The 12,500-nt window shown below is 47.7% G+C and overlaps 1 protein-coding gene across 2 annotated transcripts in view; it reads right to left on the bottom strand.

The window, feature by feature from the left end:
• Positions 1–12,500, bottom strand: part of fndc1 (fibronectin type III domain containing 1) — a gene marked incomplete at its 5' end in the record, with an annotated part of 39,958 nt that overhangs the window by 23,419 nt on the left and 4,039 nt on the right. For both annotated transcript variants that reach the window (XM_084483471.1, XM_084483472.1), the window contains 4 exons: positions 629–730; positions 1,619–1,861; positions 5,098–5,169; positions 7,771–7,980. In XM_084483471.1, coding sequence (XP_084339597.1) covers positions 629–730; positions 1,619–1,861; positions 5,098–5,169; positions 7,771–7,980 — 627 coding nt within the window. The remainder of the gene's footprint in view (positions 1–628; positions 731–1,618; positions 1,862–5,097; positions 5,170–7,770; positions 7,981–12,500) is intronic.

Raw genomic sequence — 12,500 nt, 5'->3', positions numbered from 1 at the left:
TAACTGAGGCCTTTTTGAAGCTGGCTGATTTGTGTTCAGTTTTGTAAGTAAGTGTTTTCACGTGTGTATCTAAGTATTTTCAATCACCCAATGTGTTTTGTATTTTGAATAGATGTGTTTTCCCAATGGTATGCTGAGATTTCATTTTTGAACAAAGTGTCTCATGTATGAAATAGTGTGTAGTGTGCAGGAGCAAGTGTGTTGCCAAGTGCAAAGCAGCGCTTTTGTTTAAGGTATGGTTACATGTGTTTAAGGTATAGTTTCAAAAACTTCAAGTTGTGTTACTTTGGTCTAAGCATGTGTCTATACTGTTCAAGCAAGTGGCAAAAACTGTAACAAACACAAGGATAGAGTAAAGAGTGATATAACATATATACACAAGCCATGTAGTAAAAGTAAGTCAACCAAATGTTCTTATTTCAATTCCTCCACTTGCTGATGTAATTCAATCGGGGTATTAGCCAGTGTAATATTTATAACATTACCACATAGCTCGCTTGTTCAGTCAGGAACAGCAACAGACTGTTCATTTGTCGCCACGATGTGAATGAAGTCTTTATCACTAGCGCAGGAGAAACCAAATGTGGGCGGGGGGGGGGGGGGGGGGTAACTGACTGATTCTAGGTACCTGGCACGTTGGCTTTGGTGAGGACGGGCCGGCTGGCGGGGTTGCTCCGGCGACCCGGTGTCCTCTGGGCCTGCAGTGACACCACATGAACGGACTCAGAGGCTACGAACAGAAAGGGACACCAGGCACGGGGGCCGGGGTTTACTGGTCTGGGAGCAGGACGGCGTGCTGCACAACAACAACTAACACAGCCTGCACATGTGAGCATGATGGACAGTTCCCCATGAAACCATGGTAACGCCCCCTCCTGACAAGCGCGTGACACATTCATGACACGCCGCGTCGCTGCGTCGCGCTCAATTCGAGACCAGCGCTCGCTAGCCAGCGCGTAACGGCGGCCAGCCGCTATGAGGGCCGAGGACGAGAGAGCGGTCTGTGCTCCTGGACTGGGTTAACTCAAACGTTACCGTCGCCGCCGTGGTTTGTCAAGATGGCTAGGTTTTGTGGACTCAGCGCATCTTAGAGGATTTAGCGTGAGCCTTCTGTCAATTTTAACAACAGCAGTAGCACCTCAGCCTTTGTGATGAGAACGTCTCTAAAGTACTCGTATGGTGGTTCCCTTTTTAATCTTGTCCACACATGGTCACAAACTCGGTGACCATGTCACCAAACTCCAAAATCCTGCTGTTGTTAACATTGTGGCGAGAGCGCACTCAGGACTATTGTTCTTTAGCAGGATAGGTGCAAAAGTCCCTTTGACAAATGATATTGGCCACAGATGTAGAAGTGAGGCCTGGAGAGACGGTTTAAACCGCTTCCTCACCCGGTATTGTGTTTTTAACATGCGTCTTTGACACTGGCTTGTACCACACAATGAGTTATTTACACTCAGTACATCTGTTTAGAAAGAGGACACAGCCATTGCTGAGTATTTTCATACTTCACTTAGGTGAAGGAGCCTCTTACTGAAGCAGCATTGTATTTCACTATGACTCAACAGTGTCACGGTTCATTGGCGTATGCTCCATCTGGTGACGGTTGGACTCTTACCTAGCTTGTGGGCGTTGCGGTTGCGTTGGTCTGACTGAGGCTTGGTGCTGTGTTGTTGTCTCCTGTCCACCAGGGGGAGCCGTCCCAGGGCCCTGCTGTAGGGTTGACGGGGCCCCGAGGATGACTGGGGGGGCCGTCTGTGCGCCCTGGCGACAGGTGAGGCCGGCGCCACTGGGACGGGCACCTCCACAGGGGCCGCCACGCGGGCCGGAGCGGCCGGGTGCAGGGGCCCGGCGGTGCGGCCTTATGGAGAGAACAGACAGAGAGGGGTGAACATCTGTGCGTCTGCGGGCTGCCAAAAACACTTAAACGGAAAAGTAGGACTGTAAGTCATGGCTCCGCCCCTTCATTGAAAGAGGCATAATTGCACAAAAGTCACGTTCTTCTGGGGGTGTCCACATGCGTCGCCACAACACATGCACACACACACACACACACACACACACACACTTTTGTGGGATTGTTGTTGATCGTCAAATTGCTGTCCCCTGCCTCCCCCTTTGCTGGGTCTTTTAATTCCCAGAGCCAAACCCTCCTTCGTTCACCCCCAGCGCCCCACCCTGCCTCCCCCTAATCGCTGTCAGATGCAGTGGATCATTGACCTTGTTTCCCTAAAAGCCTGCTTTTAGATTTGGTCTTGAAGTAGGTCTTGGGGGGGCGGGGGGGTATAGTTAGCTGAGATTGGGTGCCCCCCCCTTGCATGCCGTTGTATGACGTGTCCAATGGGCCACCCAGCCTAGAGGGCACAGGGCGTCTGCAGAACCTGTTCAGGAATCCACCCCTGGTCCCGGGAGTTTGAGTGGAAAGTCTGAGCAGTGCTCGGGTTACAGTGGAAGGCCGTCTCCCAAGCCGGCCAACACACACACGGCGGTCGGGCTAACCGCCGCCGTGATGGATCGGCTACCAGTGGATTTGCGTGCGCCCGGAGATGGACGGGAATACATGGAGCTGAGGTGAAATAAGGTGGTGGCGGCAGCGACTGGGAGGAGAGAGTAGACGAGGCCTTGGATGAGGGGTCTGGACAGAAGAGAGAAATATCCCAGAGAACTTTCTCTCCTCCACCTCCTCTTCCTCTTCCTCCTCCTCCTCCACATTCTCCTCCTCCTCTTCCTCCTCCTCCTCCTCCTCCTCCACCTCACCTCCCCTTCTTGATCTCTCCATCTACCTCACATTCTTTGTCCAGGTCTCTGCCTAGCGTCTGTGTATCTAGTTCTCTGGTGTTCTGTTAGCACAGCTGAGTGGACCCACTGGATCCCAGGCCAGCTGCCAGACGGATCATTACTTACTCCTCCTTCTCTTCCTCCACCTCCACCTCCTCCTCCACCTCCTCCTCCTCCTCCTCCTCCACCTCCTCCTCTTACTCCTCCTACTCCTCCTCTACCTCCTCTGTGGTTGGTGCTGGGTCATCCCCAAGCCCCAACCGCCGTCTGGTGAGTCTCCAACTCCTCCACTCTCCCCTATTTTCTCAACCTTTTCCTATTGGCCCCTGCACCTGTTCTCACATATAAGGACCAATTATTGTGTGTCTGTGTGTGTGTGTGTGTGTGTGTGTGTGGTGTGAGGCACACCTGGCCTTCCTGCGACCCACCCCAATCTGTTTACGATCATACTCTTAAATCTTTTTTATTGTGGTTTCTAAGTTTATTGAGTGAAAATTCTGTTCCAAATGAGTCATATATAAATTATAAAAAAAACACTGATTTAATGGTATTGCTGATGAGTAGATCACAGGGAGAGAAAGAGATCTATATATATATATATATATATATACATATATATATATATATATATATAATCCCCATGTGGTTTCAATAGGACAGAGCAGCTCCTAAATACCTTAGTTTTACCCCTCCTTCCCCGTCTCCTTCCCCGTCTCCTTCCCCGTCTCCTTCCCCGTCTCCTTCCCTGACAACTAAAGGCTCCACGCTGCGCCCACTGCCAGATCAGAGGAGATCCTCTGCAGGTCTGTGGGCTCTGCTGTCAGCCCGACAGCCCCAGGGCAGACCCCGACTCCATGGCCGCTGGTAACCCCAAACACTGCTTCTGTCTGCCGTAGTTCCCCTGAGCTCTGCTCTTTTGACTGCTCCCAGTTTCAATCCAGCGAGAAGCTTGCAGTGGATTGCAAAGCTCTCTTCAATTCTCCTGAACCAAAGATTTTTAAGGAAGGGCACTGAGTTTATCATTATGTCCTAGACCATAAATGTTGCATACATTAAACATTTGACGTATGTGAGCAAGAAAGTGCACAATAAAACTTTATTGGGGAGATCCGATTGCTGTCTAACAAGTTGGACGTCTGTAAAATGTGATCTTACCGTTTACGATATACAGAACGGAAAAGCCACAACACACAATGTACACAACACAAGAGAGGATGAAAAACAGCTGTTTTGTGAATCATCGCTCACTTTTCTCTTCAAAATAAAGGCGCGCACTGCCAAATTCATTGAGGTAGTGTTCGACAAGAGGCAACAGAGTGCATAGGAAATGTTGTCTCAGTTCCAGGAAATTCGACATGTTTCCTAACCTCTTTGAAGGGGCTTTATTTTTATTAAAAACAAAATCCAGCATTTAGCTTACTACTTCCTATCCTAATCTTGAAATAACCCATATTACAAGGAGCTGTACAGCATAGGAAACATCAGAGGCCAGATTGTATTTGTAGGGTTTGGAAAAGTAACTAGTTATTTCAAAGCAATATACTTTCACATCTCCATAGTACTGATGAACAAAGTACAATATAACAAATAACTTAATTAAATTTATCTCTAAGATACCAATATTTCCATCATTACTATTTTACTATCTATCACCAAATGACTGAAGTCCTGACAACATTACTTAAGGCAACACATCATTCAGAATCAGAAGCATAGCATGAAAAACAACCAGATTGAGTCTTCGATAATGTGAATATAACATGCATGTCGGTCTTGGTGACAGTGTGCACACAGGACAAGCAGTGGATCAAAAAGAAAGAGACCAATGTGGCCCAAAACATGTCCCAGCTGACTCTGACGTCAGGACCATCACCACACACCACACCCTTACATCATGACCATAACCACAGAGAACCACAATAGTAAATGGTAAATGGACTGCATTTAAACAACGATTTTCTAACCAGTGGCCACTCAAAGCGTTAACAATATTGCCTAACATTCACCCATTCACCCATCCGCCGACGGCGGCGTCAACCATGCAAGGAGACAGCCAGCTCGTGGAGAGCAGTCAGGGCGAGGCGTCTCGCTCCCTCGACTCTTCCTCTTCCTCGACTCAGCTAGAAGGAGCCGGGGATCCAACAAGCAATCTTCCATTTACCAGCCAACCCGCTCTTCCTCCTGGCACACATGCCGCCAACAACTGCCTGTTTTCCAACACCTCATCTGCATTGGTTCACTCTTGGGCTCGGTTTGTGGTTGTGTGTGTGTGTGTGTGTGTGTGTGTGTGTGTACAGGAGGCAGTCCCACGGGCCCTACCTGCTGCTGAGGACACGTTGACCGGTCCCCCCCCCACCACGGCGAAGCCGTCCAGGTTGGCCCACTCAGGGTCTAGGGGAGGAGACATAGGGTGGCTACAGGGTTAGCAGAGGAGACATAGGGTGGCTACAGGGTTAGCAGAGGAGACATAGGGTGGCTACAGGGTTAGCAGAGGAGACATAGGGTGGCTACAGGGTTAGCAGAGGAGACATAGGGTGGCTACAGGGTTAGCAGAGGAGACATAGGGTGGCTACAGGGTTAGCAGAGGAGACATAGGGTGGCTACAGGGTTAGCAGAGGAGACATAGGGTGGCTACAGGGTTAGCAGAGGAGACATAGGGTGGCTACAGGGTTAGCAGAGGAGACATAGGGTTGCTATAGGGACGGATGGAGGTAACGTGAACTGAATGAGTTCATTTTCAACCTGTCAATAAATCATAGATTTTGGGTAAAGGTAGATTTGGGGTCGGTTTTAAGAAACATACACACACACACACACACACACACACACACACACACACACACACACACACACACACACACACACACACACACACACACAAACCATACAAATACACACATACACAGACACCCACACTCTAACGCACACACAATAAACGTTCCCCCACATTTTATAGTATAACAGAAAGTACTTGGCCTACACAATTACACAATTAAAAGTTTTAGGCTCGTTCAAACTGTCAGCTTAGTTAATGCTTCAAATTTCAGCCTCCCAATAAATAACTCTCTCTCTCTCTCTCTCTCTCTCTCTCTCTCTCTCTCTCTCTCTCTCTCTCCACAGTTCATGAGTCATTAATCCGTCCTTGTTGCCGAGACAAGTGGTTGACACATTAACGACATGCTGAGTCGCCGCACGGCGCTTCATTTACGACCGGCGCGCGCTAGATAGCGAGTGACCGAGATGGGTCCGCTCCGAGTCACGGACCACCGCGGATCACGGCCGGAACACATGGACGGCGCCGCGCGCCAGAGCTTTAGTGAAACCGTTCGCCGGAGACGGACGGACCACAGGACGGCTCGAGAGAAATTAAATCGAATAAATAAATAATCCAAACTAAAGAATGCTCCACATGTCGAGGGGGCTCACGCTGTGGGGTTTTAGCACACACACCTTTTAGCACACACACACACACACACACACACACACACACACACACACACACACACACACACGAAAACAGAAACCATGTAGGGAGAGGGACGTGGTGATGGCCAACCAAAACCGATAAACAATTGAAGACAATAAGCGATGACAGATCGTACAGAACACACACACACACACACACACACACACACACACACACACACACTGATAGAAAACATACACAGCACAGATATGCAATAGATGAATACTTAAAATAAAGCCCACAGTCTCTCAGGGCCTCTCTGTCACGCACACACACACGAAAATGCACACACGGACACACAGGCACGCACAAACATATGTAAAGGACATGCACTTAAAACACACACACTCACTCTTTAAAACAGTCTATACCCCTGTGTCATGCACACACACACACACACACACACACACACACACACACACACACACACACACACACACACACACACACATACAATGGACGGCCACAACACAGGGTATTGGGTTATAGGAGCTGGGGCCGGGTTGCATGTGGAAAAGCGGGCTTGGCTGCAGGCTTTGTACCGTTGATGAAGTATGGTCCCTGGATGCCAAGCAAAGAGGAAAATGGAATAATGACAAATGCAGACGAGACTTCAAACTGCATTCGTACAAAAACACCAGGCCCTGACTAGAGCTCCGCTTTGGTTCTGTCTTAATAAGCACTGAATGAGAGTGGGTCTCGTCCAGAGCTAAAAATAAGGTCCCCGAGAGAAAGTGAAATCACAGCAGAGCCGCTTGGGCCCCGGGCCCCAGATGGATTGAGGGGTGAGGGGGAATGTTGCGTGGTTCGTCTCTGGTGAGCCCATCCAATAATGAAGTAATATGTTGATAAAAATGTGTCTCTCAGGAACACACGCACGCAAACATAGACATAAGTACACACAATGCAAACAGACACACACACACACACACACACACACACACACACACACACACACACACACACACACTCCTGGAGTCCCAGCTCACCCCCTGCTGGTACTGGGCCCTCCACATGAGAAAGAGCAGAATGGGGTTGCTCAGAAAAACACGCTCTTTTACTTAAGCCAGTCCTGCTGAATCTAAAGTGCTCTAACTCTCCCTCCTCTGTTTTCTTTTCCTCTCTGTGACTTTTACTCTGTGCCCCCTGCTGCCAGCTCTCTTTAGGTTTATCACGCAGACACGCACGCACATGCACGCACACACACATACATACACAGACACACACACACACACACACATAGACATAGACACACACACACACACACACACACACATACATACAGACACACACACACACACACACACATATACACACACACACGCACACGCACACACACACACACACACACACACACACACACACACACACACACACAGACACAGACAAAAAAACAGACACAGACATGAGGTAGGGTGGATGGGTGGATACTCATGTAATACATCTCTTCACTCTCTCTTGTAGCCTCTCTCTCTCTCTCTCTCTCTCTCTCTCTCTCTCTCTCTCTCTCTCTCTCTCTATCTTACCTACATCCTCCAGTAGCGGAACGCGGGCGTCCTTGTCCCTGCCTGCTTTGGCCAGGCGGTGCTGCGCTCTGATTGGCTTGGTGGCGCTGACGCTGTAGCGGTCCACGGGGCTCCCGTCCAGCTGGGCTGCGGGCTCCCAGCTCCGCCGCGGAACCGAGCGGTCCGCCGCCTCGGCCCTGCCACCGTGCGTCCGCGCCGCCGGCCGCTCCGCTGTAACACACAGCAGCACTCGGTCGGCGGGTGGAAGTGGGTCAGCTCGTAAAGAGAGCGAGCGGGCAGACGAAAGACAAGCCAAGAAAAGCTCGCTCTCCCTCCCCCGCTCCCTCTCTACCCCACACTGTACGGCTTTGATGTAAATTTACAGCGAAAATTCTAACAGTAATCTACTGTGTTTATATATTATACAGTAATATTACTGTAAATAAACGTAACCTTACTGGCGAAACTGCTGCCCGTACTTTACTGTAATTTTACAGTGAAAAGTTTTACAGTGTAGGCCTACATTACTCCGCCAGAGAAAGGTTGTGTTTCACCCAGCTGTGATTGACAGGCAAGATAGATTCCTCTGAACCAATCACAGTGATCGATGCCATGAAAAAGATTGGGTGGCAGTCACCTCGAAACAGATATTCTCACAGCGCGCTTCACTCACTGTTAGCTGACACCGTTTCTAACATTAACACAAAGATATGAGCTCTATAATCTTACCTACACACCTTTAACTTGTTTAAGGTGTGTCATTAAGTGTTCAACAGTGTCAATGGGACTGCACTTCCTGTGGCTGCAAGATTCATCATTAGGTTAGAGACTGGACAAGCACTAAGAACTAACTTACATAACTAACTAACTCATCGGACATCACCATTCCATACTTTATAGAAGCGTGAAATTGCAAGTACAGCACAGTAGTAGAATCAACACGAGATACTAATTGAAAACAATACAAATACAAACTACTTCTATACCAAAGATGGTGCCTTCTTTTTTATAGATGATGCTGTCCCAACATTCGCTGTTTGCATTGGATTGCTCTTTAAGGACTTGGAAAAACATGAAGTCATATTATGTTATTATGTTATGTTAAGGTTGTTATTGCTGTTTTTATAAAGCAAATGTTGTAACTCAATCTCAAAATCATCTGAGGATTGGAAATGACTGCGATGAGAACAACATGGTTCTTTATTGTTTCAGCTGGGTGGATTTTTTTCATGCTAGATGAATATCAAACCTAATTTGGCTGATTGTATCATACACCAATAAACAAGAAAAACATCTAAACAAGCGAGGCAACAAACCCCAAAGAACTCTCAAACACACTGGCTACCACAACAAACCAGAAAAAAAGTTTGTTTTCTGCGATTCATTATTACTCACCCACAGAGACTGGCTTCAGGGCTCAGTGTTTGCATGAAGCGTGCCAATCTTAAATGCCATTATCAAATGGCATTTACAGCATTAGATAGCAACGCTACAAGTGATGATCTCCATGTGGCAAAGTGTTTCCACGGGAACTGGACCCAGAAGCACATCATGCTCGCTAAAGGCCAGCTGGGGGTTGAAGTCTTATATTCAGGGGAACCTCATCCCCATGACCTGACAGTAATGACCCCCCCAAACCACCACCACCACCATCACCACCACCAACACCCCCATCTCCCCATGTGCGTTTTAAACCCATAATTCCTCTGCATTGAGCTAGCGGCTCTGCCATGCCAGAGAATACTTTCTAGAGGTCTAACCTGAAGTCAATACCAGAAAATACTTTCTAGAGGTCTAACCTGAAGTCAATACCAGAAACTAGTTTCTAGAGGTCTAACTTGAAGTTGATACTCTAATACTATAATAATTATGTCAAAACGTGGCTCAAAAAACCACTGGAAGTTATAAGCACAACAGTTTGACCAACGGAGTAGGTTGAGGGTCATAAACTCCCTCTGGGGGGCTGATGAGGACATTGGAATCGTTGTCTTGGTGCCCAAACAGCTGCCAGTACATCAAGGTTTTGGTGATTCAACTTTTCAGACATCCCTTCCTGTGCGCTGCTGAGTGCAGCAACACTTCCTGGTATTATTATCGGTGGCTCCTGATCAAAAGAGATCCTTGCGCTGAACGCCTCTGGCTCAGCACCCAGGGGTGGAGGAGCAGTTATTTCTGATATGGTTTATTTCATACTTTGACTTTAGTTAAGTTTATTTGAGAGAAAGAAAATGAATAAATGCACATAGTATTAAAAGTGCCAGAATTAGCAAAGATATATAAGATGCAAACTGTAAGAATTAGCTTACAGACCATAATGCAGGGTTAAACATTCACTATGTTACTTTTCTACTGCAGCTATTTAACCCAGAGGAAAATATCTGAAGAATAAAACACAGCCATCCATAAGTGAATCCATCCAGGGAATCGTTCTCTCCAAGTCAGACAGTAACTGTCATCTGCAAACGAGGCGGTTGGGGTCAGCTAAACAAAAGCTACGACTCACGAGAGGCTGCTAACAGATAAACTTAAAAGGGCAGGTTAAAGTAATAGAAAGGTAGTTTACACAGTTAGCAAGCTGATGGTTTACTGGAATCAAATGAGATGGCTGGCAGTGCTTTGTGGTGTGGATGTATGACTCTCACACCCGGTGGACTCCTGTGTTCTTTTACTACACTTGTTACGGGTGGTGAAGCGTGGCCATGGAATCTCCTCACCACTCGTGTTCTCTGTGCTGTCTGCAGGTGTGAACCCTAATGAATCCCCATTGGCTCCCAAACGGCTCGCTGTGGCTGCTCTTCTGCTGGTGCACTTCAGGCTTCATGTGCATCAAAGCTCTGTGTTCTCTCTCTGTGCTCACTGCCGCTACCACAGCTCTGGCCACTGGACCAGGGATAAATATATACTACCAACTCCATGAGAATAGCCCGGATCATCACACTGTGGGTATAATGTTTATGTGTGTAGGTCCATGTAAGAATGCTGTTGATATAGTTTGTTTGTGTGTGTGTGTGTGTGTGTGTGTGTGTGTGTGTATGTGTGTGTGTGTGTGTGTGTGTGTGTGTGTGTGCACGCATGTGTGTGTGTGTGTGTGTGTGTGTGTGTGTGTGTGTGTGTGTGTGTGTGCGCACGTGTGTGTGCGTGTGTGTGTGTGTGTGTGTGTGTGCGAAACCAAAGCCCCGTCTCCCCCTCGTAATGTCCTCATTAACGGGAGGCTTGCGGCGGCAGGTCGCTTTCATCAGATGTTTTCGCGGACGGACGGCCGGCTCTGACGAGACCTGGACCTCGTCCAATCACCTTCATGCTGTTTCCAATAAAACTGTGGAAATGACGTATAGGTCTGCACCGCTCTGTCCAGATATCAATCTAGGACTTCTGGACCACTGGGAAACGTCTGATCCAGGGGGGGAGGACGGGGAAACGCTTTTTGATTGAGATCGTGAGCCCTGCAAGTGCAGCGCATCCAAGACTGACGACGGCTTTGAGTGAACTGTTTGGCATCGGCAGATGCAAAGTGTTAATGTCGTAATCCCTCTGAGCGAGGGTAAGTAATCCAATTCACTGGAGAAGTAGCTTGGGATATACAGTAGATATATACTTGCACACCTACAAGCATGACACACACACACACACACACACATACACACAGATTGACTATGAAGAATAACAGCCTAAGGGGATGATTATGTCAGCCTCTCCTCTAGAGACAGGTATGTTAACATGTGTGGTATTCTCTGTGTGTGTTTTTGTTTCTAGGTGTATGCCCATGCACGTTTCTGGCTACTCATACATAGTCGTATCAGAATCCCCTGAATCTGACACCCCAAGATCCACGGAGCACACTATAAATGTAGCCCTCATGTCGCCTCATCCTCGTAAAACTGAAGAATCCCCTGGACATGCACCTTATTTTCTGTTCTAGAAGAACCTCTTCTAAATGATCCTCATTTATATAGCGCTTTTATCCAAAGCGCTTTACAGTGTTGACTGACACTCACCCATTCACGGCGGAGTCGACCACGCAAGGCGACAGCCAGCTCATCAAGAGCAGTCAGGGTGAGGTGTCACTCAGGGAAACCTTCACACTCAGCTAGGAGGAGCCGGGGATCGAACTAGCAACCTTGCAGTTACCAGCCAACGCGCTCTACCTCCTGAGCTAATGCCGCCCCTTCTACTGTTGCACTCACAAGAGAGGGTGCCCCCAGTCCTCTATGAGGGGTTTGACATTAACCCCCTCTTATAATCATCCCTTTTACTCTTTAGGGAGGAAAATAATAATAATAAAAGCCCTTTTAAACACTTTTAAACACAATATGAGTCACTCTCTTTTCAGAGGTATTTGTAACTTAAAGCTCCCTCTCGATTTTCAAGAATAATAAAACCCATCCACCTTTCATTCACTCAACCGAGGGTTTTTATTTCTCTCTAAATCAATTTGGTCTGTGGAGGAGAACATCTCATTCTGAACCAAAGAGATGTGTGCAGGGAAAGGTCAGGGACTCAGGGGGGGTGGATGGGTCTGCTTCTCTTGGGCCTCTCTCTTTTTATGCCTGCTGCCTGCTGTGTTTATATTTTCTATGTACCGTAGGCCCTACGTAGTGAATAGAAATGAACTAACCCACAGCACAGATTAAATATCAATAATGCGCTGGCATGAAGACTCTTTGAGAAGAAGAGGTCCATCTGAAATTTAAATATGAAATATAAGTCTCTCTGATATAAAGTCTATCTGATATAAAGTCTCTGTCTCTCTG

The sequence above is a fragment of the Micromesistius poutassou genome, assembly GCF_964030765.1.
Source record: "Micromesistius poutassou genome assembly, chromosome: 19".
Lineage (NCBI taxonomy): Eukaryota > Metazoa > Chordata > Actinopteri > Gadiformes > Gadidae > Micromesistius > Micromesistius poutassou.
This window is presented reverse-complemented; position numbering and strand designations above follow the sequence as displayed.